The following is a 27,659-nucleotide window of genomic DNA, read 5'->3' on the forward strand; positions in this document are numbered from 1 at the left end:
AACGTGGACACGCCCCCATCCCCCACCAGCACCAGGAACGTGGACACGCCCCCATCCCCCACCAGGAACGTGGACACGCCCCCATCCCCCACCAGGAACGTGGACATACCCCATCCCCCACGAGCACCAGGAACGTGGACATGCCCCCATCTCACAACAGCACCAGGAACGTGGACATGCCCCTGGCCCCCACCAGCACCAGGAACGTGGACATGCCCCCGGCCCCCAAGAGCACCAGGAATGTGGACATGCCCCCATCCCTGAGCACCAGGAACGTGGACATACCCCAGCCCCTACGAGCACCAGGAACGTGGACATGCCCCAGCCCCCACGAGCACCAGGAACGTGGACATGCCCCAGCCCCCACGAGCACCAGGAACGTGGACATGCCCCATCCCCCACCAGCACCAGGAACGTGGACATGCCCCATCCCCCACCAGCACCAGGAACGTGGACATGCCCCATCCCTGAGCACCAGGAACGTGGACATGCCCCATTCCCACCAGCACCAGGAACGTGGACATACCCCATCCCTGAGCACCAGGACCGTGGACATGCCCCATCCCCCACCAGTACCAGGAACGTGGACATGCCCCTAGCCCCCAATAGCACCAGGAACATGGACATGCCCCCAGCCCCTACGAGCGCCAGGAACGTAGACATGCCCCATCCCCCACCAGCACCAGGAACGTGGACACCCCCCCATCTCCCAACAGCACCAGGAACATGGACGTGCCCCCATCCCCACAATTCAGCAGGTGCCGCATGGGCTCTGGCAGCCAGGAGGTCTGGAACTGCAGGCCCCACAGCCCCAGCTCCCCTCCTACCCCGAGGCACAGTCCTCAGCAACTTCATTAAGGGTCATTCTGTTCCTCCTGAGGCAGCCAGGCCTGTGACTGGAGGGCCAGCCAGTGTCCTGGAGGTGAGGGACTCTCGCTTCTGATAGGAGCACAGGGGCCCCGGGGTCGCCCAGTCCCCACCTCGCTGCAGCCTCAGCGCCCCATCCAGCAGCACCCCTCCAGACCGGGTCTCTTATGCCTTTTTGAAAAACAGCCTGTTTGGCAGTAGACGGCAGACAGGTATATTTAGTGACCCCGCTCAACACTCCCGAACCATCAACGTGGCGCTTCTGGGCCTTGCCCGGCCGCCAGTCCCCGGCCCCACACCGGGCCCTCGCTCCGCCGGCCCGCTCATCTCAGGGCAAGGCTGTAGACGTGGTAGATCTCGTCTGGGAGGTTCTCCTGCCGCTCCTGGGCCAGGAGGCTGAGGCCTGCGCTGCGGACGATCCTGTGCACCACGTCCAGGGCGCGGCACACGCTGCTGTCCACGTCGTCCAGGATGACGCCCTCCTGGGCCATGTTGTCCTTGATGACAATAATGCCATTGGGGCGCAGGCCCCGCTTGCAGCGCCGCAGGAACTCGGCCAGATGCTGATCGGTCAGGTGGCCTGGGGGAAGCAGAGGCTGTCACCGGGGAGAGGCAGGCCCCGCTGGGCCCCTGCCTGGCCTTCGGCACCACTACTACCTTCCTGAGTGCTGACCGTGCTGAACACACAGGGCGCGCTGGCTCTCAACAGCCCTGAGGGGGTTCACCAAACCCCACTTTGAGCGGAAATGGGCTCAGAAGCCACCTGCCCCACACCTGCCCTCCACCCTCCCCTCCTAACCTTTGCCAGCGGCGTGCACCCAGCCGAGTTCCTCACCTACATCACAACCCCAAACAGAACTCAGGGCTGGACCCCGTGGGTTCCTGGCAGGCCTGGGCCACCGAGCTTGCAGTGGGGAGGCCTGCTGCCAGGTGGGCAACCCGAGAAGAGCACCCCGATTGTGCCATCAGGCTAAGTGGGTGCAGGCCAGGACAGCAGGGCAGGGCTCGCTCCCCACAGACAGCACAGCGGGCGGCTGAGGCTTCCACTTCTCCTAAAAACCCCTTCCTTAGAAAAACTCATTTCCACATTCTTTGAATGCAATTAAAACTTGAAAATTAAATATTTTTTTCAGCAAAGAACTGCCCCCAAATGGGTCACAGCAGATACTGAGTTGAAACAAAATGTGGAAACAAATGAGCCTTTGAGGTGGAGCCCCGGGGAGGGAGGAGTTGAGGAGCCTCTGGCCCCCCACCCGCAGGAGCAGAGATGGGCAGGAAGGTGCAGAGAGGCGCGGCAGGCTCACCTATCACCCACTGGATCCAGATCACATCGTAGGACTGTGGCTCGGGGCTGAAGTCCTGCAGGCCGCAGCAGAAGAAGTTCCTCACTCTCTTGCCCTCCTCGCCCAGGTAGGTCTTAGCCTTGACCAGGAAGTCCTCTGTTACATCCACCATGTCCACCACTCCAAAGAGAGGCAAGAGCAGCCGCTTGGTGATCCTCCCAATGCCGGCTCCGCAGTCCAGGGCGTATGAGGTCCCCGTCTTGTTCGGGCCTTCCTGAAGCAGCAGAGAAGACAGACTGAAGAGAAGGGTTAGAAGCCAGAGGGACCCCTCTGCAAAGGGCCTTTCCTTGTGAGCCCCCAGAACTACTCAGATCAGCACAGGCTGGTGGCTGGCGTGGGTGGCGCCGGCGGTGGGCGTGAGCACAGCACAGCCGTTTTCTGGGTCACATGTTCCTGAGATGAAAGCCAACCTCCACTTAAAGGTGTTAACTTGACTAGATGCACTCATCTCCTCTCGCTCACAAGGGCCGTGGAGAGAAGCAGTGAAAGAAGGAAGAGGGCACTCGGTGAGCACACCTGGGAGGCTGGCACACGGGTGGAGCAGGGGGAAACAGCAGCCACGGTGTGTGCCGAGGGAGAGGCAGGGAGGCGGGCCTGGGGAGGCTCTGGCCCTAGCGCTGCCAGCCTGGCACAGAGGCGGTGGCAGGACAAGAAAGTGGGAGTCTGTGTTCAGCAGACCAGCCAACACCCACAGCCCAGATATTTGCAAACATGGCAAGAGAGCAAAGGTTTCCGCCTCTGGAAAAATGGAACAGTCTGCGAGAAAGCTGCTCTGTTCCGGCACCAGGAGGCCCCAGCATGACAGCCGGCTCCTGGCTGGGGACCTTGCGGCAAAGCCTATGAGCTGGCCCGCCCCACCCGCTCGTCAAGGCCTGGGTGGTGGACGTGGGCTCTCCTCCTGGAGAGCACACCAGACCTGCCTACCCTCAGAAACCTCTGCAGGAACTTCCGGGAGCTGTTGATGTCGATGCTGGAGATGTGGCCATACCCCCCGAGCATGCCGTCCACGGTGGCAGGGACCTCCTTCCAGTACGTCTTGGCCTTGGAGTAGAACTGCTTCTCGTCCTCGATCACCTCGCTCGTCATGCTGTCAGCAGCCGCGTCTCTGCCCAGGCACCAAACTCAGCACTGGTGGTTCCTGAGAAGGAAAGGGAAGTGGGTGAAGCAGCCAGGTTTCGGGCCCCAGTCTCCTGGCATGGCTGCTCCTGGTCACACGATCCTGTCTGATGCCGAGGAGTGGCTGCCCCCTCCAACCCCCGCCCGCTCCTACCCCTCGGAGGGCAGTGCCTCCTGACAAGAGCCGTATTCAAGTCATTTCACAAAGCTATCTTCATGTCAGAGCAGGAGACCCGGCGTCCTGGCTTCTCCATCTTTCCTTTCCCGACAGGACACCTGACCTGGCGGCTTCTGACCCCACGGTAGACAGGATCCCGATCTACAGTTAAAGAAGAGCAAAGCACGGAACTGAAGCCTCCTCTCTGGGACCCCGAGGACCCCGCCTCCCAGCTTCGGTCATGAGCACGTGGACAGGCTCGCCACGGGGTGCAGTGCTGCGAACAGGGAGAGAGGCAGGCGGACACACACCACCGTGCATGAGGGCCACAGAGGGGCACAGGGGCGGGCAGACGACGGGCGCCAGGAGACGTGACACAGCAGCCGACACCAGGGAGGAGGACACATTCGCACAGCGACTGGGAAGACGCGAGGGCGAGGGGCTCCTCCAAGGGGAAGCTCGGGGTCCTCTAGGTCACGGCTGCCAACTCAGCCTTCACCCCGAAGGGCAGCGAGCTGCAACTACTCCGGGTTAAGCAGGAAGTGGCCTGAGACGTGAGATTCCAGAAGGCGGTGCTGGCAGCTGAGTGGACTCCCGGGTGAGAGGACCAGCAGATGGCCAGGCCCCCAGAGCAGAACAGAGGCCCACAGCGCCCCACACCCGCCAGCTGGGCTGCGCCACACGGGGCAGGGAGGGTCACCTCTCCCCATGGACAACACTGGTCTACAGATGCTCTCCGTGCACAGGGCTGGTCCAGATATAGCCCGCTCCCCGAATGGAACCAGTGCAAACACAAGGCAGAAACGAGGCCTCTCACTGAGACAGAAAGTGCTATGGGAACTCGAGGGATGAAGAAGTCCCTTCCGAGTGGCAGGCGGGGCAGCAGCTGAGAGAAGGCAAGCCCTGAGCCGGGCCCTGAGAACAAGGAACACTCTGGATGGTGACAGGGGCAGAGCAGAGACGGCGTGGCGTGCATGCCACACAGAGGGCTGGCCCGGCTGGCTGCCATGTGTCACCAACGGGGAAGCGATCGGGTGAGTTTCTGAAGGGTGAGGGTGTGCGGGGACCCATCCTGGGGACGGAGCAGGGGCAGCGTGGGAAGGCGGGGCCAGGTCAGGGTCCCTACCCTAGGCCAGGAGGCCCGTGCACCTGCCAGGCCCTAGCCCCCCCGCGTGGGCAGCTCATTGTCACCTCAGCGTCGCAGCTTGAGTGCCATCTCCCCCCAGAGGCCTGCCCTGACCCGCCGAGGTGCCTTCCTCCCATGTCCTTACCCACGCCCCACGGCTGCTGCCTTCAGAGCGTGTGTTTCCTTCTGAAATGAGCTGTTGACTGACCATCTGGCCTGCGAGGGCACACGGGTCACTCGGTGCAGGGGTGGCAGCACCCCCCGACCCCGTCCTACAGGAAAGCTGTGCGCCTCTGAGCTCCGGGGGCTTCACTCTGCCCCCTTTACAGAACTCCACGGGGCTGAAGTTAAGCCCACCCCACCCAGCCGGTACAGTCCTGCAAAAGAGCTGAGAACCCCCTAAGACCAAGGAATGCCTCAAGGGAAGTAATGGGAAAGTGCCCTGCGGACAGCACGGGCCTTCAGGACGCAGCCTGGAGACTAGGAGGAGAGAAGGGAGACAAAACATGAGGCGTGCTGAAGATCTTTCACTCCCGTGTCTGTCGCCAGCCTCCAACCCAACACCTGTATTCTGATCTTGTCCCAGAAGGAACCTTCCAGAAGCAGCAGGCGTGCCCCGCGCAAACAACTCAGAGACACGGCTCCTCGATGCAGTTCCACTTCTGCCATGGCCAGCCCCTTCCAGAGACCCCACCAGCGAGTGCGGTCACCAGGGAGGGCCCGGCCTGGCAGGTGGGAGCTGCTGGGCAGGGGGCCACCTCCTCCACGGATCCAGGCTTTCTCACACGCTGGCCTTCCGAGGAACAGAGGAGGGCCGAGAGATCTACTAGCACAACCAGGTTGGCCAAAGTCCCACCCTCGGAGGCCCCTTCTGCTCCTGGAGGCCCCTGCTCCAGTCCTTCCACGGGCTCCTGAGTCAGCTCTCAGACAGATCCCCCGCTTCCTGGGCAGGCGCAGGGCCTGGGACCGCGGTGACTTTGGCTCCAGTTACTGTACCCACCCAAGAGCCCTCTGGGGTAACAGGCTAGGGGGGCCTGGGTTCCAAATACTGTCCACCCACCCCAATCATGGCAGTGTCCCACACCCGTGTCCCAACCCCTGAAGCTACTACCCTCCCGCCCAATCAGAACGAGGACGTCGCATGCTGCTTTTGAGAATGGGCTCTTGTCCCCCCAACCCTGAGGGACACGCACAGCGAAAGGATGCAGAGACCCCCCAGTCCCCAAGCACACTAGCTGCGGCAGTGGCTCCCTGGCAACTGACGGGGGGGCCGCCAGCTTGAACATCACCATGTAACTTGACTGGGTTTGGGGGTGGCTTACGTGGGTGGGGTCGGCAAGGCCAAGTGGGCTCCCCGGCCCTGGCAACAGGGGCCACGGCAACTCTGTCACAGCGTCCCACCGGGCCCTGACCGCCACCCAGGAAGAACCGCGCCAAAGCCAGCTCTTCCACACCACACAGCTTGCTCCCCCGAAGACAAACTGCAGGTGGTTCGACCCTGTCCCCCTCAGATACACTTCTGGTTCTGTGCTTGTCTCTCTCTCCCCACAGGACTGGGAACTGCCTGAGAAAGCAGTGGCGACATCCTGGAATGTATCATTGTATTTCTCTTGCATTCCACACAGCTCATAGGTATTCAACAAAATTCCCTGCCGATCAAATGAACAGAATAATTGTGGGCCAGACGCCCCCGGGGTGCTCTCTCTCCCTCTGCCTGTTGTTTGCCCTTCCTCCCAGCAGACAAGGCTCCTGGGCGCAGGGACAGTGCCTCACACACCATTAGCCTCAGACCTGATACAAGGGGGCAATTTACTAACTGGTTGCTCAAGAATCAAAGAAGGACCTTTGTGCGGCTACAGCCATTCTGTACTTTTCAGAAAATCCTACAAAGATGTAACCGTTCCAATCTGATAACACTGAAGCCCTTTACTGACAGTATAATTTTTTGCTTTACCAAAAGCCGTACAACATGATTCCTTTAAATGTCAAGGTCCCCTGAATAATCTCATTGACAAGAATTCCACTTACAGGCAGAGTCTGGGAATAAGCCAGGGAGGCACATCCAGCCTGGGAAATGGCAAGGGTGACTTTGACATTTATTCTAACAGCTTAGACTCATTAGTAAACATGACTTCTGGGGCCCTGTCTACACTGTACCTCCTGGCATCCAGACTGGGGTGGACAGGAGGTCCCTAGGAGTCAGTGGGGACAGCAGTGTTATTGATCAAACTCCAAGAAGTCCTCCTACACTCAGTCCAGATCATAGGAAGGAGCCACGTGGCTGCAGGGATGCGAAGGGGCCTGGACACAGTCTGGTTTCGTGAGTGCTCTAAATGAGCTCGGAGGAGAAAAGAGACCCTTTGCTCATTATGGAACTTCTGCTTCTCAGAGTGGAATGTGTCTGGGCATCCTTCATGGTCATCTCCCCACCCCAAGGTGTTTAGGGCGACCCTGGGCAGCCGCCCCAGCAACTACTCTTCTTCCAGGATCCATGACAGAGAATGGTGTCTGAACTGTCCTTGCCTGTAAGTGGAATTCTTGTAAATGAGATTATTCAGGGGACCTTGACATTTAAAGGAATCATGTCGTAACGGAGGGAACAAGGAAGAAGCAAGGAAGAGGGGAGGGGATTAAACTCTGATGGTGAATGAACCAGGTCCGAACACTGGCTCTCCTCTCACTGGCTGTGTAAGCTCAGATAAGACACAACCTCAGTTAAGTAGGTGTCTTTATCTATAAAACGGGAACAATATTGACTTTACAGGAGGGCTGTGATGATTAAATGTGGATATAAAAGTGAAAAGTGATCCAGACACTGCTGGGCACATATTAATCTTAAAAAAAAAAAAAAAAAAAACCCTCTGTCCAATGAGATGCTCATCAATTCTCTCTGCTAAATGTGAAGATCTAATGAGAAAATGTGCTGAAAGGCCCTATAAACCGTGGCGTGTTGGTCACACCTAAGGGATTATCACTGCTACTTCAGGGTGGTCAATCCAGTCACTCAAATGACTCTGCCAATGGCAGCAGAGGGGAGCGAGCCTCCAGCCACGCAGGCACAGAAACCCCCAAGGTTTTGGTGACTCCAGGGCTTCTGGTCGCCACCAAAGCATGCCACATGTATTTACTTCCAACCCTCCCATAGTCTCTGGTACACACAGAAAAACCATTCACTAAAATGGAGCAATGCACACACACAGGAAACCAGGAACAGAACAAGGACAGAATCCAGACTTCTGACCCCGCTCAAGGTCCCCTTTCTCCCAGGGGCTCAGGCCATCTCACTGAGCAGACTCTACATCCAGACCATGTGCAGTACAACCCGGCCCCACCGGCAGGGCCTCTGACACCAGTTGTTTCTAACCCTTGTCTTACAGACGCACCAGATCCAGAGAGAGGTCGCAGCTGACTGGGCAGCAGAGCCTGGGCCTTCAGATTTATGGCAGCCTCTCTGCCAACAGGCTGACCTTGGCTCCAAGGGCTCGGGGGGCCGGCGGGCTGTCCTTTGAAATAGCACCTCTGTTGAGCCGTCACTGGGGTCGGGTCCAAGGTGAAATATGAGAGCGGCGCCTGGGTAACGAGCACGATACCCTGTGCCCGACTGTGATCCGAGCGCTCTTCCTGAATCCTCACACCCACCCTCCTTTGAGGGTGCGCGCCTTACCCGTCTGGCAGAGGGGAAACTGAGGCTCAGACAGGGAAAGGAACTTGAGGCGGCGGGGTTCGGCGTGGGGGCAGTGCCCTGATCAGGCTTGCGGGGTCTCAGCCTTCCTCCACCCCGGGACCCCGGGGGCCCAGGGCCGGCCGGCGGACCTTCCGCGAGCGCGCACGTGGGGCCGAGCCCGCTCGCGCTCGGGTCACGTGAAGAGCCGGGGAGGCTTCAGGGGACCCAGGCGGTTGGGGTCCGGGGCCTCCCCTCTCCCGGCGGCCGCTGTCTCCGCCCCCCACCCCGCTCCGCCTCGCGCTACTCACCCCGGGTGGGGGCTCCCGGGACGCGGGAGAAGAGGACGGGGAAGCGGAAAAGAGGGGCGGCAGGGCCGAAGACCCCCCCACCTGCCCACGACCAGCTCCGTCCAACCTTGGCTGGAAGCGACACCTCGCGGCGCGCGCCGCTTTTGCCCACTTACGTCACTTCCGCGCTTCTGGGGGCGAGGCTGCGTCGGGCTCCGCCCCGCGCGCGGCTTGTCTCCGCCCCCCCGCCCCCTTGACCCCTTGGGCTTCTGCCCTAACTCGAGAACTTCACTGCCTTTAAAGAGCCAAAACGCAGAGCTTATCCCGCCTCCGGCTTTTGCACCAGCTCATTTGGAGGAGGCTTGAAAAAAGCGTTTTGTGGGTCTTCCACTGGGTTACAAAAAAAAGAGGCGGGGGAGAGAGCCTTATTCTTGCCTTGACTCTACCCATAACAATTAACATCCTTAAAATATACAGATCCAAAAAAAAAAACAAGTAAAGGAAAAAATACTCTTGACAGTGCCAAGGGGTTGCCACTCCAAATAAGCAGAACAAGGCCATGAAGTTTCCATTTCGAAAAGGTTGCCCTCTCCTAGGTTCCTCCCATACACAAATTCTGAATTGGTCCCTGGAGCAGTCGAGATGAACAAGTGAGTTTGCAGGTAGAAGACCTTGGGAACCTCTCCAAGCCTCAGTCTCTTCTTCCGCCAGATGCACAGAATAATTACTCATTTCTCAATGCTCGGAGGGTTACACCTGTGAGATATTGTGAGTTGAGACTTCAGCCCAGTGTTTGGAGCCGGCTGTCAGTAAATAGAAACTGATTCATAATATTCGTCAAGGTATTCATGTATAGCATAATATTCACAATATTTATCATAAATTCTTTTTTCCTAGACTGACACCCTGGCTTAGATTTACAGTGCCTCCTGGACACTGCACACAGGAGGAGCTTACAGTGTGTTTGCTGTAATGAAGTGAAAGCTATGGTGGGGCAGTGGGGTGCCCTGAAAAGCCCCACCTTTTTTTAAAAAATATTTATTTGGCTGAGCTGGATCTTAGTTGCAGCATGTGGGCTCTTAGTTGTTGCATTTGGGATCTAGTTCCCTGACAAGGGATTGAACCTGGGCCCCCTGCATTGGGAGTACAGAGTTTTAGCCACTGGACCACCAGCGAGGTCCCCCGACCTGCTATTGAGTCCCCAGATCTGTCCATATTATGTAGCATCCTCCCTTCAGTTCAGTTCAGTTCAGTCGCTCAGTCATGTCCGACTCCCTAGGGCACAGCAGTTTAGACTTGGTTCCCTGGCCTTGGACCCCTCTCCCAAGCTTCATTTTCCACACCTCTACGGCAGGAGGATAGCTCTTGGGCAGCCTCAATCAGGAAGTTTCTATAATCTTTGTGAGTGTGGCTCCGAGTCTAGATCTTTGCGGGGGGTTGCCTAAAAATCCACCTCTACCTTTTTTTTTTTTTTTTTTTCCTTTCCTGTCCATGGAAGACAAAGTCCCTTCCCTGCATCTGGACTCCAAGACTTTTCCAGGTCTGGCTGGGCCACTGAATTCCAAAGCCTCTTGCATCACTGAATTCCCAGGCCTTGCACGTAATAGATACTCAATAAATGTGTTCAGCATATATGGGCTGGAGGCTTTCTTAGAAATCATCTAGGTAGTCTGGTGTTCCTCATTCATTTTCTAAAAATTCACATACCCTTAAAATAAACAGAAAAAATTTCTCACCCTCCTCACTCAATATTCTAACTTCCTAAGGAAGGATGTTCTTCCATCCCTGGTTGAGGAGCCTCTGCAGAAATACATTACATTGGGATTTCCCTGGTGGCCCAGGGGTTAGGAATCTGCCTTGCAGTGCAGGGGACATGGGTTCAATCCCTGGTGGGGGAACTAAGATCCCACATGCTGAGGAGAAAAATGAGTCTGCATGCCCCAGCTGGAGGGTTCGTAGGTCACAACAAGTCACAACAAAATATCGTACATCTCAACGAGAGATCTCGCTTGAGGCAATGGAGAGCCCGCATGCTACAACCAAGGCCTAACACAGCCAAATAAATAACTAATTTCAAAAAAAAAGAAAAGAAATCCATTATATTGTCTGGGATGCCTCCTCCAGGCAGACATCTTGTAATGTGAATTCAAAGTCATCTTTTTCTCCATTTTCAAATTGTAAAATCCTATCAGGCCAGCGAAATCACTGCCCAAACTACCCTTGTTCCTCACTCTAGTTTTACAGTACAAGCTTCCTCCCTGCCCTCTCCCAACTGAGAGTCACAGATGGAGCCCAGCTGTCCATTTTATCATGGGCCCTGAGAAAGGAGAGACTTAACCAGCCTCACACAGCATGCAGAAGCAGAGCACAGGCTCAAAGCTGGTTCTCACAGCTTGCAGGCCCACCGCATTCTTACTGCCCAGACTTCCGAGTTCTAACTCCAGAGTCACCCCAGCCCAAACCTGACCCACCTGAGCCTCCCAGGCCCAGAGAGGGTAACTGAACCCCCCAGCCCTTCATCCCTGCCTTGGGCCTGGTTGCCTTGGCAGGGAGTCCCACACCCCTTTATGACTGCAGCCTTGACATCCTGAGCATGACAGCCCAGCCCTCTGCCCCACACCCAGCCTACTTGGCCCTGAGTGCCAGGCGGGTCACAATTACTCTGGAAAGGCATGGAGGCGGCAGGGAGGGGCCAGCAGAGGGACCAGGCCGGGAAGATGGGCTCTCCCAAAGACCAGCCCACCTGTTAGGGGCCTCTAAACTCAGGGGGCCGTCTCTGGCCCCACTCCCCAAAGCCCCACTAGGGTGAGTGTGACACTAGCAGCTGGTCAGTGCACGTGTGCGTGGGCGCACACTCAGTCACGTTTGACTCTTTGCGACCCCATGGACTGCAGCCTGCCAGGCTCCTCTGTCCATGGGATTCTCCTGGCAAGAATACTGGAGTGGGTTGCCATTTCCTCCTCCAGGGGATCTTCCCAATCCAGGGATTGAACCTGGGTCTCCTGCTTGGCAGGCAGATTCTTTACCATGGTGCCACCTGGGAAGCCGGTTCAGAGCTGACAGCAATCTGGGGAGTGGGGTGTGGTAGGGAGGAAGCAGGCTCAGATCCCAGTGTCAGAAGCTGGGGCGGGTGGTATGTGTGTGTTTGTGGCGGGGGTTGTTGGTGGGTGGGGGGTGGGTCTGGGGCTCTGTCTCCAAAGGGGAAGTTTGTTAAAAATAAGTGTCTTGACCTGCCCCCAGTGAATCGGAATCTGGGGCATCTGTATTTTCAAGAAGCTCCCACCCAAGGGACTCGGGCTCCAGCAGGAATGGGCAACTGCAGGGCAAGCCACCCCTGTAAGCTGGTTCCAGCTTTCCCGATTTCTACCTGAGAGCTAGTAACAGCAGAGCAAGTTGAACACTCCAGGTGTTAAGTGCTTTCCACATGGTGCGGTTTCATTCTCACAAAAGAGCAGGCCCTGGGTTATCCCCATTCTATAGATAAGGGCATTGAGAGCAATTAACTGGCTCCCGCAAGGGTACAGCTAATAAGTAAGGGCAGTGAAAGTCGCTCAGTACTGTCCGACTCCTTACGGATGCCATGGACTGTAGAGCCCGCCAGGCTCCTCTGTCCACGGACTTCTCCAGGCAGGAATACTGGAGTGGGTAGCCATTCCCTTCTCCAGGGGATCTTCCCAACCGAGGAATGGAACCGAGGTCTCCCCCATTGCAGGGGGATTCTTGACTGTCTGAGCCACCAGGGAAGCCCCAATAAGTAATGGAGCTGAGAGTAAATCCTAAATAATAATTTTAAAATAATAATAGCAGTTAGGCTTTGTTAAGCACGTACAACGTGCCTGGCATTATTCTAAGCCATTTACATCCGCTGGCTCATTTAAACGTCACAGCAACTTGAGAATGTGAGTGCTCTCACCGTCACCGTTTTTTCTGGTGAGGAAACAGGATCGGGGCACTCTAGCCTGAAGCCACTTTTACTGTCTGGCGGGCCAGTGGTGGAACCCCCCGAACCACACTGCCGCGCTCTGGGCGCTATGGCCTGGCGGGGGTGGCTGGTCTACGCCCTCCTGTCCACTTCCCACGGCACCCGCCCTCCGCCCCTCACTGGCGTGAGGATGCCCTGAGCTGAGCGCAGGGCCAGACATGCCCCGGCGTCGCCCCAGCTTCTGGGCCCAGCAGGTGGCGCCCGAGGGACTCCCCGGCGGTGGCGATCGCCGGCGCAGAGACCCGCTGCTGCCCAGGCTGCTGCGGCCCGAGCTCCGAGCAGCCTCGGACGCGGGGGTCTTCGGGGTCTCGAGGGCCTCTGAGAGCGGCGCCGAGCGGTGGCAGGCCCCCCAGTGTGAGTCCTTGCACTCCGATCCCGGGCTGGGCTTCAGGCGCTCCCGGTCCCGCCTGCCGGTCCTGCCCACCGTGGCCCAGCGGCCGGCGAGGAGCCGGACAGGGCTGAGGTCGCTGCTGCTGCCGCCCCTGCTCTTGGCCGGCGAGCCCCCCGAATCGGCGCCCGCATGCCCCGAGCTCGGACAGCGCAAGGACCCTCGCAGGGGCTCGGCCAAGGAGACCTCCGATTCCTTGGGCTCCCTCCTAGGAGAAGTTCTCCCGGGCCGGTTCCGGCAGTTCCTGCGACAGTTCAGGGCTGACTCTGCGGAACGGCTTCTCCCACCGAGTGAGGCCCCTGTGGCTCCCCCCCAGGGGGCGGGGCAAGGCGGGGCTGCGTCATTTCCGGTAGTGAGGGTGGTCGGAGTGGGGGTGGTTGGGTGGGGGGGTCACACCACCTGGCATAGAAGGATGCTTGTATTAGTGAAGTAGGGCTGGCAGAATCCTGACAACCACTGCTTCAGGGCGGCCCTGCCATTGTACAGATGAATAAACTGAGGCCCAAGGCCATGCAACCAGGAAGACTCTAATAAAGACTGTCCCCAAGCGAAGGCTCATAACTCTTTCTACTTCATCCTGCCCCCCACCCCCACCCCAGCACCCTCAGCATCTCAACATCAAAGGCATTCTGCGTCAGAGTTCAACGGAAGTCCTCCTCGGTGTTCCAGCTCCCACTTCCTCCCAGAGCTTGGGTAAGCGTCAGTGACCTCTTCGTGGGGACAGGGTTGTCATCAACGCTCTGACCATGGAGGACCCTGATCACTCATATGAGGTGTGGCCTGTTTGTTTTCAAGGGGCCAATCATCCTACCTCAAGAATAGCCTTAAGAAGATTTTGCTTCATCAGATACCTGCCCTGGGGCCCTTGAGTAGAGATTACCCGCAGTTCACCACGGTCAAGGCCAATCAGTGAGTTGTGGGAGGATGGGGGCAGGGGGGTGGGGAGAAAGAACATTTCTTTCCTTCCTCTGTCTTTCCAGAATTTATCCATCTGTCCACCTGTTTATCCATCTATATGTCCATCCATGAATCAAGTCTTCTCCCAACCTGTTTAAGGGTCATCCATCAACATCTATGAATCCATCCACCCATTCATTAATCAGGTCTTTTACACACATTCATAATTCACTGATGAATCCATTCATATAATCATTCTCCTATTCACCCATCCACCATTGCATACATCTGTGAACCAGGTCTTTCACAATCTATTCACGAATCTCTCCACCCATCCATCCACTCATGAATCAGGTCTCCTGTTGATTCATTAATCCATCTCTCCAGCCAGCCAGCCAGCCAGCTACTCACAAACTCCCACAATTCTATCCACCTATCCATGAAGTCAATGATTGATCATCTACCAATCCTTCCATCCACTTGTAAATCCAGGATACTATCCATCACTAATCTAATCATGAAGCCAGTCTATATACCCACCTGCATAATCATTCATCCACCCATGTATCCATACATCTACTTATCCTCCTAAGATCCAAACCTTATATTAAGACCTTTGTGGGAGTTCCCTGGCAGTCCAGTGGTTAGGACTCAATGCTTTCACTTCTGTGGCCTGGATTCTACCCCTGGTTGGGGAACTAAGGTCCTCCAAGCCAAGTGGTGTGCCAAATAAAAAAGACCTTTTCACTATTTCATCCATCAGTCCATCCACCCACCCACCCACCAACCCATTCTTTCACCCACCTGCCATTCATTCATCCATCTCTTCCTCTAACTTTGATTCACTTTTACTATATGTCAATGGAGAAAGTGAAGTCGCTCAGTCGTGTCTCTTTGCAACCCTGTGGACTGTAGCCCACCAGGTTCCTCCGTCCATGGGATTCTCCAGGCAAGAATACTGGAGTGGGTTGCCATTTCCTTCTCCAGGGGATTTTCCCAACCCAGGGATTGAAGCCAGGTCTCCTGCATTGCAGGCAGATGCTTTAACCTCTGAGCCACCAGGGAAGACCCAGGGAAGAAGCCACCAGGGAAGAAGTCAATGGAAAAGGAAATGGCAACCCACTCCAGTATTCTTGCCTGGAAAATTCCATGGACAGAGGAGCCTGGTGGGCTACAGGCCGTGGGGTCACAGAGAGCCGGCCATGACTGAGTGTCTGAGCACAGCACATATGTCAAATATTGGAGGGAATAAAATAAGGATGGAAGTAGGAAGAGCCCGGGCACTAGCACTTAGCTGGACCTGGATGCAGTAGCTCTAAGGGAGGGAGAAAATAATGCAGAAGTAGTTCCCCCTGCTTAACCGTGGATGAAAGGTGAAGAGCATCGTCCTTGAGTTTAAAGACCGGGACAGTACATACACCAGACACGCCATTCCTTCTCATCCTGGGCCCATGGCAGACATTGCTAATTGAGCACAGCACTTTCCCCCACTGAGCCTCAGAACCCTTCTTGACTCAGTGCTCTAGGAAGACACCGCCTATGAATACGCACCACCGTTGCGTAACTAGGTCCCAGTGCATGTAGCCGACTCTGTCTTGGTCATCTCCTGGCTCCCGGACTCTTTAAGGGACTCATGAAAAGTGTCCTCTCTGTGTCCACATGGACATAAAGATGTGGTCAGATAAATGGAGACAGGTATAGCCATAGGCATGTACTTAAGATCGAACATGGCATTTCTGAATAACAGAGCCATTGATGGATCAAGCACACCATCCTGCAGCCTTGCTCTGGTGGCTGAAATGAATAACAATAAATGTAATAATCACAGATCCCCTTTACTGAGCCCAGGCCCCTGGCCAGGCTCCAAACTAGATGCCTCACATTTTATCTGATACTCAACAAACTCTTAGCGCACTTCTAGGGGGGATGTTAGTGTAAAGAAGCTGCCTATCAATGCAGTTAGACAAAAAAGATGTGTTTGATCCCTGGGTCAGGAAGATCCCCTGGAGAAGGGCACAACAACCCACTCCAGTATTCTTGCCTGGAGAATCCCATGGACAGAGGAGCCTGGCGGACTATAGTTCATAGGGTCGCAAAAGAGTCTGACATGACTGAAGAGACTTAGCACATACTCATGCAAACTCTTATAAGGATGTTGTTATCCTGCCCACAACACATAGTACATAATTTAAAGGGGAAATCTGCTGGTGGTCTGCCCAGTGTCACAGGACTGGGATGGTTCATAGTTGAAATTGATGACTATGAGGAACAGTTCTCAGAGATGTTTACCCTTGGCCCTGCAGACCCTGGGGGTGTGGGGGGTGCTTTGCAGTCTCTTTCACGTCTTCCCGGCCCTGTACTGTGGGCATGATGATCCCATTTTACAGACAAAGAAACTGAGGCTCCAAGAGTTAGAATTGAAACCCAGGGACCGCCCAACTCCTGAGTTCATATCCTTCTTCTCTCTGCTAAATTGCTTGATATACAAGATTGCCTGCTCTTGAACCAGGATTCATAGCCCAGTCCCACCCCTAACCAGCTGTGCGATCTTGGGCAAATTGGGGGGAAAAAATCAAAAAACCTCTGTGCCTCAGTTTCCTCATCAGTAAAATGGGACTAATAATCGTGTTTCACAGGGTTGTGTGGGTTTGGTGGGCTGATGCCTGTTACGTGCTTGATCCATTGCTTTGGGGGGTAGGAAGTGCTCAGGAGGGACCTGCTCTGATGGTCAGGATCCCACAGAGAGCTCTGGTGGACGTGTGTGTTGCCGGGGTGGCATGCCGGGGAGGCTGGTGGCTGAGCCTCTCATCTCTCTCACCAGGCCCCAGGCTACACAGGCCCCCAAGCTCAAGGCTGTGCTCACCCACAACTCCTCTGGGGAAGGCTCAGGGCACCGCAGGCGATGTTGCCCTTTCCGAGTGCGATTCGCTGACGAGACGCTGAGGGACACAGCACTCCGTTACTGGGAACGCAGCTGTGCTGGTGAGCAGACAGGAGGGGGAGCTCCAGGACTCCAGAAAGTTCCAGCCTGAACCCTGGCCAGCAGAGGCTGGGCCCTGGTACTGCAAAGGCCAAGAGGCCACTGACCCTGCAGAGGAGGCCCCTAAACTGGCCTTTCCAGAAGCTCTTAGGGTGACCTTCAAGGACGGTGTAGAGGGTCTGAGGTTCAGCAGAGGTGGCTCAAGGCAGATGGTGCCAGGGAGCAGCTGGGCCCAGAGAGCAGGGTCTGCCCAGGCCTGGCCACCACGCAAGGATTGCTCACTGCCAAGGCTTCCCACACACTGTATCCCCTGCCCACCCTGGACCCGCACCCACAGCCCGCACACCCCGCACCTGGCCTCCAGGGGCTGGAGAAGGTGGGAATTGAAATGCCCAAAGCGTTTCCCAGATCCATGAAGGCAGACCTCAGGGGCCTGGCTGGGGAGGTGTCCAGAAAGTTCTAGAAGATCACACCTCTGTGAGAGGCTGGCACTGCCTGGTCCAGCAAGGAAGCTCGGAACCAACCATCAGTCCCAGTTTCCCCGGGGAGAAGTGTGCTCTCGGCTCTTTGGGTGATGGATGTGGTCATATCGGTGGTGGCAGTTTCCACTGTTTTCTGAAGTGGGTGTCACAAGAGGCAAGCAGGAAGAATACACATCCTCGCTCTAGTATGAACCCTTCCCAAGGCCCCCTTTCCCCATCTGCCCGGCCCTTTCTCTTCTCAGGATCCAGCAATCCAACAGCCTCATCTATTTATTAAGCATCAACTGTGTGCACTTTCAGAGAACAGCTGCTCTAAAGCCTTGCTGGGGATTTTTATTTTTCAGTTGCTTAGTAATGTCCGACTCTTTGTGACCCCATGGACTACAGCACACCAGGCTTCCCTGGTCTTCACCAACTCCCAGAGCTTGTTCAAATTTATGTCCATTGAGTCGATGATGCCATCCAACCACCTCATCCTCTGTCGCCCCCTTCTCCTCCTGCCCTCACTGGGGGTAAAGTCCTCAAAATCCAGGACCTTGGCCGATTCAGGAGGAGCCTGACCCAGCCCCCTCAGGATCACAGGAAGTTGGAGGTGGAAGCTGAAATTTTGCCCAGTTTTGTTTGATGGGGGAAGCCAAGGCTCCAAGAGCAGATGACAAGCAGCTGAGAAGTCAGAGTCCACCCCAGCCACTGCTGGGAATCCCAGGAAAAGGAGGGGACGGGGGCTGGAGAAAGTTTCTTGGGAATGGCAGCTGGCTGGCACGGGAGACACTTCCTGGGAAGTTGCTGGGCACAGGGGCTGTGGCCATCCCCTCGGGGCACCAGAGCGGGGATTTCAGGCTTCCTGACCAGCCAGAGGGGCAGCTGTTGGGCAGGAAAGACTCCAGCCCTGTAGGATTCTCAGAATCATTGCTTGGATTCCCTGGTGGGGCCACTGGGCTTCCCATAGTGGGAAAAGGGGAACCTGTTTGGGGCTGGAGCTGGAGTGGGTGTGTGGGGAGAGGGTGGGGGGCAGTGCCGAGCTTGGATAAGAAAGGCAGAAACAGTCATGCAGGATAGTTTTAAAACCAGAGCCTTCTCTGGAGGCAGCCAGAAGGCGCTGGGGAGCCTTGGGTTGCCATGGAGACAGGGCTCTGCCTGTCACAGGGAAGAGGGGGGAGGGTGGGGTACAGGTGGCCCCGCCCGGGGAAGAGATCTCACCCATGCCCTCTCTCCTTCAGCCCGGCAGGGCATCTTCGAGAACAGGACAGCCAAGCCCCGGTCAACAGCATCGGATCGGGTGTTCGGGAGTGTCGGGAGATGGCTGGAGAGCTTGCCCAAAGCCTTGTACCCGAGGGCCAAGGAGGAGACCGCGGCCAGCCCCTTCAGCTGGGACTTCCCTGGCCTGTGAGGCTTTGTGGAAGGGGGCGGGATTCACGCGCCTCCTCCCCCTGTAAACCACCCTGTCCAGCGGTGGTCTGGGCCCTAGAGGGTCCTGCCAGCCATGCATGGACCTGGGACTCGGGGTCCACGCAGCTCATGGGCGCCTGTCCCCCTCAGGTCCACCCTGGAGCCGAATGGCCACCTCCCTGAGGACACTTCCATGAGCAGCAGCCTGCCCTTCATCCCCAGGGCCACCGCCCAGAGGCAGCGGGGGGACCTCAAAGCCTTCCTGGAGCAGGTGGGCAAATCGTCCTGTTCCTGGAGCCAGAAGCTGGTGAGCACTTGCCGGTGGCCAGCCGCGTGGAGCGCCCTGCCTGGTGGGAGGGTGCCCAGTGGGGTGGCTTGGTCTCTGGGTAAAACCTCTGTATGTGCTTGCCTAAGGGCTGGGCTTTCAGGCTGGACCGCCTGGGGTCAGATTCCAGCTCCTACCCTGCTATAGGTGGAGGCTTTTTTATGTCAGTTTCTGCATCTGTACAGTGGGGCCCACCACGGTATCTGCCCCCTCGAGGTGCAGTGTAGAACTCCCTGGGCCCAGGAAACCCCATCTCCTGCCCAGAGGCCCCTGAAAGTGGCCCTCCTTCTTGCTCTAGGAGTCCTTCCTGCCCAGCTTGGTGCTGCACACGATCCTGAAAAGAGGCCGCCCTAAGGGGTACCAGCTCCTCCTGCCTTCAGCATCGCATCGCACCCAGAGGTGAATGGTCACTGGTGTCCAAGCCCAGCCATGGACATGGGTGAGGGGTGAAGAGAGGCCTTCCCTAACCCACAAATAAAAGCACATCCCAGGTGGCTGGTATCTGCTGCCGGGTCTCACCCTGCAAACCTCTCCAGGTGCCTGGTTGCTAGTCTTTGGGGGTCCTGGACCAGGGGGTATGGAAGGGGTAGGGTCACAGAAGATGAGGAAGTGAGGCATCTTTAGGGGTCAGGCTTGTTCCAAGCGAACCATTCTGGGAGGTGGGAGACCCTGCCATACACCTCAAACCTAGGACCAAGCCTCTGTCAACCTAGATCAGCCCACACCTGAACAACCGCCTGCTCTGAACCACCAGCCCCCCAGCATCCATCTTTGACTGGAACCAAAGGCTGCTTGTTGTTGGAAGAGGACCCTCTTCCAACAACACAAGAGACGACTCTACACATGAACATCACCAGATGGTCAACACCGAAATCAGACTGATTATATTCTTTGCAGTCGAAGATAGAGAAGCTCTATATAGTCAGCAAAAACAAGACGAAAAGCTGACTGTGGCTCAGATCGTGAACTCCTTATTGCAAAATTCAGACCTAAATTGAAGAAAGTAAGGAAAACCACTAGACCATTCAGATATAACCTAAATCAAATCCCTTACAATTATGCAGTGAAAGTGACAAGTAGATTCAAGGGATGAGATCGGATAGACAGATGATCTGAAGAACCGTGGATGGCGGTTTGTGACATTGCACAGGAGACTGTGATCAAAACCATGCCCAAGAAAAGGAAATGCAAAAAGGCAAAATGGTTGTCTGAGGCGACCTTACAAATAGCTGAGGAAAGAAGAGAAGCGAAAGACAAAGGAGAAATGGAAGGATATTCCCATCTGAATGCAGCGTTCCAAAGAACAGCAAGGAGAGGTAAGAAAGCCTTCCTAAGTGATCAATGCAAAGAAATAGAGGAAAACAATAGAATGGGAAAGACTAGAGATCTCTTCAAGAAAATTAGAGTACCAAGGCAACATTTCATGCAAAGATGGGCTCGATAAAGGACAGAAATGATATGGACCTAACTGAAGCAGAAGATATTAAGAAGAGGTAGCAAGAATACACAGAAGAACTATACAAAAAAGATCTTCACCACCCAGATGACCACAATGGTGTGATCACTCACCTAGAGCCAGATATCCTGGAATGCTAAGTCAAGTGGCCTTAGGAAGCATCACTATGAACAAGGCTAGTGGAAGTGATGGAATTTCAGTTGAGCTATTTCAAATCCTAAAGGATGAGGCTGTTAAATTGCTGCACTCAATATGCCAGCAAACTTGGAAAACTCAGCAGTGGCCACAGGACTGGAAAAGGTCAGGTTTCATTTCAATCCCAAAGAAAGGCAATGCCAAAGAATGCTCATACTACCGCACAATTGCACTCATCCCACATGCTAGAAAAGTAATGCTCAAAATTCTCCAAGATAGGCTTCAAAAGTACATTAACCAAGAACTTTTAGATGTTCAAGTTGGATTTAGAAAAGGCAGAGGAACCAGTGATCAAATTGCCAACATCCATTGAATCATAGAAAAAGCAAGAGAATTCCAGAAAAACGTGTTTCATCGACTACACTAAAGCCTTTGACTGTGTGAATCACAACAAACTGTGGAAAATTCTTAAAGAGATGGGAATACCAGACCTCCTTACCTGCCACCTGGGAAATCTGTATGCAGGTCAAGAAGCAATAGTTAAAACTGTTCAAAACTGGGAAGGGAGTATGTGAAAGCTGTATATTGTCACCCTGCTTATGTAACTTATATGCAGAGTTCAGTTCAGTTCAGTCGCTCAGTCGTGTCCGACTCTTTGCGACCCCATGAATCGCAGCACGCCAGGCCTCCCTGTCCATCACCAACTCCCGGAGTTCACTCAGACTCACGTCCATCGAGTCAGTGATGCCATCCAGCCATCTCATCCTCTGTCATCCCCTTCTCCTCCTGCCCCCAATCCCTCCCAGCATCAGAGTCTTTTCCAATGAGTCAACTCTTCCCATGAGGTGGCCAAAGTACTGGAGTTTCAGCTTTAGCATCATTCCTTCCAAAGAAATCCCAGGGCTGATCTCCTTCAGAATGGACTGCTTGGATCTCCTTGCAGTCCAAGGGACTCTCAAGAGTCTTCTCCAACACCACAGTTCAAAAGCATCAATTCTTCGGCACTCAGCTTTCTTCACAGTCCAACTCTCACATCCATACATGACCACTGGAAAAACCATAGCCTTGACTAGACGGACCTTTGTTGGCAAAGTAATGTCTCTGCTTTTCAATATGCTATCTAGATTGGTCATAACTTTTCTTCCAAGGAGTAAGCGTCTTTTAATTTCATGGCTGCAGTCACCATCTGCCGTGATTTTGGAGCCCCCCAAAATAAAGTCTGACACTGTTTCCACTGTTTCCCCATCTATTTCCCATGAAGTGATGGGACCAGATGCCATGATCTTAGTTTTCTGAATGTTGAGTTTTAAGCCAACTTTTTCACTCTCCTCTTTCACCTTCATCAAGAGGCTTTTTAGTTCCTCTTCACTTTCTGCCATAAGGGTGGTGTCATCTGCATATCTGAGGTGATTGATATTTCTCCCGGCAATCTTGATTCCAGCTTGTGCTTCTTCCAGCCCAGCGTTTCTCATGATGTACTCTGCATATAAGTTAAATAAGCAGGGTGACAATATACAGCCTTGACGTACTCCTTTTCCTATTTGGAACCAGTCTGTTGTTCCATGTCCAGTTCTAACTGTTGCTTCCTGACCTGCATACAAATTTCTCAAGAGGCAGGTCAGGTGGGCTGGTGTTCCCATCTCTTGAAGAATTGTCCACAGTTTATTGTGATCCACACAGTCAAAGGCTTTGGCATAGTCAATAAAGCAGAAATAGATGTTTTTCTGGAACTCTCTTGCTTTTCTGATGATCCAGCGGATGTTGGCAATTTGGTCTCTGGTTCCTCTGCCTTTTCTAAAACCAGCTTGAACATCTGGAAGTTCACGGTTCACATATTGTTGAAGCCTGGCTTGGAGAATTTTGAGCATTACTTTACTAGCATGTGAGATGAGTGCAATTGTGCGGTAGTTTGAGCATTCTTTGGCATTGCCTTTCTTTGGGATTGGAATGAAAACTGACCTTTTCCAGTCCTGTGGCCACTGCTGAGTTTTCCAAATGTGCTGGCATATTGAGTGCAGCACTTTCACAGCATCATCTTTCAGGATTTGAAATAGCTCAACTGGAATTCCATCACCTCCACTAGCTTTGTTCATAGTGATGCTTTCTAAGGCCCACTTGACTTCACATTCCAGGATGTCTGGCTGGATCACACTAGGTCAGTGATCACACCATCGTGATTATCTGGGTCATGAAGATCTTTTTTGTACAGTTCTTCTGTATATTTTTGCCACCTCTTCTTAATATCTTCTGCTTCTGTTAGGTCCATACCATTTCTGTCCTTTATCCAGCCCATCTTTGCATGAAATGTTCCCTTGGTATCTCTAATTTTCTTAAATGCCAGGCTGGATGAAGCACAAGCTGGAATCAAAGATTGCCGGGAGAAATATCAATAACAGATATATATGCAGATGACACTACCCTTATGGCAGAAAGTGAAGTGAACTTGCTCAGTTGTGTCTGACTCTTTGCGACCCCATGGACTGTAGTCCACCAGGCTCCTCAGTCCATGGAATTTTCCAGGCCAGAATACTGGAGTGGGTTGCCATTTCCTTCTCCAGCTTCGGGATAAGGGGCTTGCTAAGCGTTGCTGACAGAAAGTGAAGAGGAACTAAAGAGCCTCTTGATGAAAGTGAAGGAGGAGAGTGAAAAAATTGCCTTAAAACTCAACATTCAAAAAAACTAACATCACGGCATCCAGTCCTATCATTTCATGACAAATAGATGGGAAAATAATGGAAACAGGAGAGATTTTATTTTCTTGGGTTTCAAAATCACTGCAGATGGTGACTGCAGCCATGAAGTTAAAAGACGCTTGCTCCTTGGAAGAAAAGCTATGACAAACCTAGACGCATATTAAAAAGCAGAGACATTACTTTACTGACAAAGGTCTGTATAGTCAAAGCTGTGGTTTTTCCAGTAGTCAGTTGGATCATAAAGAAAGCTGAGTGCCAAAGAATAAACTGTGGTGTTGGAGAAGACTCTTGAGAGTCCCTTGGACTGCAAGGAGATAAAACCAGTCAATCTTAAAGGAAATCAGTCTTGAATATTCATTAGAAGGACTGATGCTGAAGCTCCAATACTTTGGCCACCTGAGGCGAAGAACTGACTCATTGGAAAAGACCCTGATGCTGGGAAAGATTGAAGGCTGGAGAAGGGAACCACAGAGGATGAGATGGTTGGATGAAATGGTTCATCAACCACTTGATGGACGTGAGTTTGAGCAAGCTCGGAGAGGCGGTGATGAACAGGGAAGCCCAGTGGTCTGCAGTCCGTGGGGTCGCCGAGTTGGAGAGGACTGAGAGGCTGAACGGAGGGGCTGCTTGTGGGACTCCCTGGTAGGGTAAGGGCGTCCAGACTGTGGAGGAAGGGAGCGTTCCCCAGGCCAGGTTTTCACCATCTGGTCCCTGGAGGGCAAGCATCTGGGTGGGCAGGGGCCAGATGTTTCTCTCCTAGTTGGGGCGGGGGGTGGTCCCGGGAGTGGGGGAGTGTTTGGAGTCACGTCAGGAGGTGGTGAAAGACAAGGGGGCAGGAACCGCCTGGAGCCCTCCTGACGCTGCGCTGACCCAGCAGCTCCACCTCCTTCTGCCTATGTGCCGGGCTTGGCCCTGCCACACACCTGCGTGCCTGCCACTGGGCAGAGTTCAGCCCCCTCCCCTTCCTGAAGCCGCTGTGGCTCCAATCCCTCACCAAGGCCAGCGTCGAGGTCTCTTTCGCCACCTCCTGGCCACGGAGGAAAGAGCCACGGAACCCACACTCAGCGGGTGCACTGCTGAGGGGGAAGGGATGGGATTTGGGCTGGACGGGCTGCAGGGTTCGTGGGACCAGGACAGGTTGTGGATGGAGGAGGGTGCTGTTTTCTTTCTTTTTTAATTTTTTTTTTAAATTGAAGGATAATTGCTTTACAGAATTTTGCTGTTTTTCTGTCAAACCTCAACATGAATCAGCCATAGGTATACATATATCCCCTCCCTTTTGAACCTCCCTCCCACCTCCCTCCCCATCCTACCCTTCTAGGTTGACACAGAGCCCCTGTTTGAGTTTCCAGAGCCAGACAGCAAACTCCCCCTTGGCTGTCTATTTTACATATGGTAATAGAAGTTGAGGGCGCTGTTTTGAACGACGGCTTTGCCTCCACAAAGGGGTCAGTTCAGTTCAGTTCAGTCGCTCAGTCATGTCTGACTCTTTGCAACCCCATGGACTGCAGCACGCCAGGCCTCCCTGTCCACCACCAACTCCCGGAGTTTACTTAGACTCATGTCCATTGAGTCGGTGATGCCATCCAACCATCTCATCCTCTGTTGTCCCCTTCTCCTCCTGCCTTCAATCTTTCCCAGCATCAGGGTCTTTGCCAATGAGTCAGTTCTTCGCATCAGGTGGCCAAAGTATTGGAGTTTCAGCTTCAGCATCAGTCCTTCCAAGGAACATCCAGGACTGATTTCCTTTAGAATGGACTGGCTGGATCTTCTTGCAGACCAAGGGACTCTCAAGTCACGGATCTACAAACCCTGTAGGGGATGGGACCGGAGGGGGATTGCAATCCTTGGAACGACTTAATTTCTCCCATCCCCACTCTCTGACTTGCACGCCCTCCCACTCCACCAGCAGTAGTTCTGTTTCCTGGAGAGCCTGCGAGTCCAAAAGGAGGCTTGCTTCTAGTACACCTCCTCCTCTTGGCCTTTGCGCAGGCCAAGCTCACCGGCTCCGAGCCTCAGTGTGTACCCCCCGCAGAGTCGCCGCGGACCACCGCCCCACCCCAAGGAGGCCACCGGCTGCAGCGCCGCGCCGCGCCCACGCGGGGGCAGTGTTGGCCTGGCTTTGGCGCCGCCCGGCGCGGCCTAAACTTCGCAAGCTCTCGCTCCAGGGTCGGAAACTTTTCCCCTCGCGCGGCGCTGGCGCCTGGCGTCCTGCCCCCTGCGCTAGCTCTCCGCGCCGGACCGCGGACGGGGACCCCGGGGGACGCTCCCAACCCCCTCCCCCAACCGACTCTTTCTCGGTTTTTGTCGTTAAAGCAAAAAATCTGCTTAAGCTTGCAACAGCGGGATCAGCCGGGAGCACTAGAGATGGAGTCCAGCGTGCAGAGCACGGGGGCGGGAGTCGGGGTGTCGGGGCCCCCGAGAGCGGGCGGCGGGGACCCAGCGGGCGGCCACGCGGGGTCCCGCAGCCCGGCTTGTAGGGGACCCCTCCGCTCCTCGCCCTCATCCCACCACGCCCTGCCTCGCATCCCTTCCGCTCGCATCGTCCCCCTCCCCCGGGGCCCCCACCCCAGCCCTCCATTTCTTCCTTCCCTCTCCGCGTTCTCGTCCTCTCTCCTGTCTCCCTCCTCGACAGACACGGATTCTGTGTCAAGAGGACCTTGAGTGGCCCCGAGCCTCCCCTCTCGCCACTCCCAGCAGAAACGCAGGGACACACGGGGACAGCCGCGGACAGGCGCCTGCGCGCGCGCGTGCGCGTGCACACATGCACATAAGCACACGCATCTCACACACACAGACACATCATACACACAGGCACCACATCCCAAGACCCACACCACACAGTTAGAAACCCCACATAACAGAGAACACCCACATACCCTCCCATGGTCGGGGATCTGCCCGCGACCGCACCCCCCACCTTCTGGGTGCACTTGTTGCCCGGGAGGCCGCAGATGCAGCCCCCACCGCAGTCCTCTGCAGACCTTTCCAGCATGCCCCTGCCCCTCTGCACACAGAGCTTGGACATGGCGCGACTAAGAAGGGGGACGGAGGGAGGGACTTGCTTCAGGGAGGGGAGCGACCCCTCCCCAGGGTCCCCAGCGGGGTCCTTCTCGCTGGTACATTTCCACTCAGGGCTGGCACGTGGCCAGTCCCTCCTGGGCTCCAGGGAGCCGCATGGCTGGAAGGCCCTGGGAAGCAGCTGTGGCTGGAGCTGGCCGCCCCTCCAGCTCTTGCTCCCCACTACCGCAGACCCCCTGAATCTCCGGAGGGTGGGGCGAGGCAGGTGGACCACCCTCCGCCCCATGCACTGGTCTCTTCCAGTTCCTGTCTGCCCTCCTCAGTCTGAGCCATAGTAGCACCCACCCCCTTCCACCCCCTGCCCTGGACCGCCTGCCTGGGCTGTGGGCAGACCTGTGCCAAACCAGGGCTGGCAGCTGGAGCTGCGGCTAGTTTGGAGGGTGGTGGGGAGGGAGGAAACGTTCCCAACGCAGCGCAGAAGGAAGTGATGGGAGAAGCAGGAAAAGCGCCCCTCCCTTCTCCCGGGGTCCCCCCTCACTGGGCCTCTCCACCCCCTGGAGGGCATCTCCTTAGCTCCTTAGCAAATAAGGAAACTGAGGGCCAGGGAAGTTACCGGGTCTTGTCCAGGCCGTGCCTACCACTGGAATTGGAGCCAGGTCCGGTGTGCCCCAGACCAGACCCCCCTCCCCCCACCCCCACCCTCCCCCACACCCTTCCCCCACCCCCACCCTAGACTGTCTCTCACAACCATTCCTTGTTGGGAAACCAAAACCCAGAGAGGCTCATCGCTTTCTCAAGGTCACTTTGTTTTTAAGTGTTGTAGTCAGGATTCAAATTCAGCAGGAAGAGAGGCCAACATGGGATCCTGGGCCTTCTTCTCCCAGGGGCAAGCAGGGTGGTCTGGAGCCCCTTCCTGCCCCAGGGTCTGTCCTCCAGCTCTGGGGCCCCGGGGAGGCATGGAGAACCCGGGGAAGCCCAGGGCGGGAGAGATGTATTGGAAGGTGGCGTTTGGGGAGGCTGTGGAGACTGGCTAGTGATAGGGCTGGAGCAAAGGGTCCTGAGAGCCGGAGTCTCAAGAATTCCCTGGAAGGCGGGGCTGGGCCCACGGGGAGGGGGGACGGGAGTGCTGACTCCAGGCAGGGTCAGAGAGGCGCCGCTGGGAGGCTGGGTGTCAGTGTGGAGCCACGGAGATGCAGAACCCGAGACAGCCGGGGCCCCAGGGATATGAGCTGTCCCAGGGGCTCTTTCCCTTTCATCTGCAGGCAGTTCGTTGAGCGCCTACTGTGTGCCACACTCATGTTGGGCCCCGAGCACACAGTGGGCACCACATGTGCAGCCCTGCTGTCCGGAG

At 55.4% G+C, this 27,659-nt stretch overlaps 2 protein-coding genes and 1 long non-coding RNA gene across 14 annotated transcripts; 1 reads left to right on the forward strand and 2 right to left on the reverse strand.

Moving 5' to 3' along the window:
* Nucleotides 1-1,057: 1,057 nt before the first annotated feature.
* On the reverse strand, nt 1,058-13,261 carry NTMT1 (N-terminal Xaa-Pro-Lys N-methyltransferase 1). Of its 10 annotated transcripts, none has more exons than XM_086324566.1 (5): nt 13,117-13,261; nt 3,481-3,645; nt 3,199-3,348; nt 2,172-2,424; nt 1,058-1,447 (listed from the first exon to the last, which is right to left on the reverse strand). In XM_086324566.1, exons 4-5 carry the CDS (start codon nt 2,320-2,322, stop codon nt 1,191-1,193), a joined length of 408 nt encoding a protein of 135 aa, XP_086180692.1. In that variant the 5' UTR covers nt 2,323-2,424; nt 3,199-3,348; nt 3,481-3,645; nt 13,117-13,261; the 3' UTR covers nt 1,058-1,190. The 10 variants fall into 10 exon arrangements, with proteins under 10 accessions (XP_086180692.1, XP_086180687.1, XP_086180691.1 ...); XM_086324561.1 differs by having other exon boundaries at nt 3,135-3,348; XM_086324565.1 differs by lacking the exon at nt 13,117-13,261 and adding an exon at nt 8,582-8,730.
* On the forward strand, nt 12,497-19,534 carry C11H9orf50 (chromosome 11 C9orf50 homolog). Of its 3 annotated transcripts, none has more exons than XR_015136189.1 (7): nt 12,497-13,279; nt 13,530-13,623; nt 13,726-13,839; nt 16,649-16,809; nt 18,510-18,675; nt 18,829-18,949; nt 19,302-19,534. XR_015136189.1 is itself a non-coding variant. In XM_086324554.1 (7 exons), exons 1-7 carry the CDS (start codon nt 12,701-12,703, stop codon nt 19,404-19,406), a joined length of 1,317 nt encoding a protein of 438 aa, XP_086180680.1. In that variant the 5' UTR covers nt 12,497-12,700; the 3' UTR covers nt 19,407-19,534. The 3 variants fall into 3 exon arrangements, 2 of the variants coding, with proteins under 2 accessions (XP_086180680.1, XP_086180681.1); XM_086324554.1 differs by having other exon boundaries at nt 12,497-13,220; nt 18,829-18,985; XM_086324555.1 differs by having other exon boundaries at nt 12,497-13,220.
* Nucleotides 19,535-24,442: 4,908 nt separating this feature from the next.
* Nucleotides 24,443-26,324, reverse strand: LOC147362423 (uncharacterized). The gene is made up of 2 exons (XR_015136190.1): nt 26,208-26,324; nt 24,443-25,099 (listed from the first exon to the last, which is right to left on the reverse strand). It is a non-coding gene; the product is annotated as an uncharacterized LOC147362423 (long non-coding RNA).
* Nucleotides 26,325-27,659: the final 1,335 nt, after the last annotated feature.

This window comes from Bos grunniens, chromosome 11 (genome assembly GCF_055505025.1).
Source record: "Bos grunniens cultivar Pamir isolate PY7600 chromosome 11, Bosgru_T2T1.0, whole genome shotgun sequence".
Taxonomy (NCBI): Eukaryota; Metazoa; Chordata; class Mammalia; order Artiodactyla; family Bovidae; genus Bos; species Bos grunniens.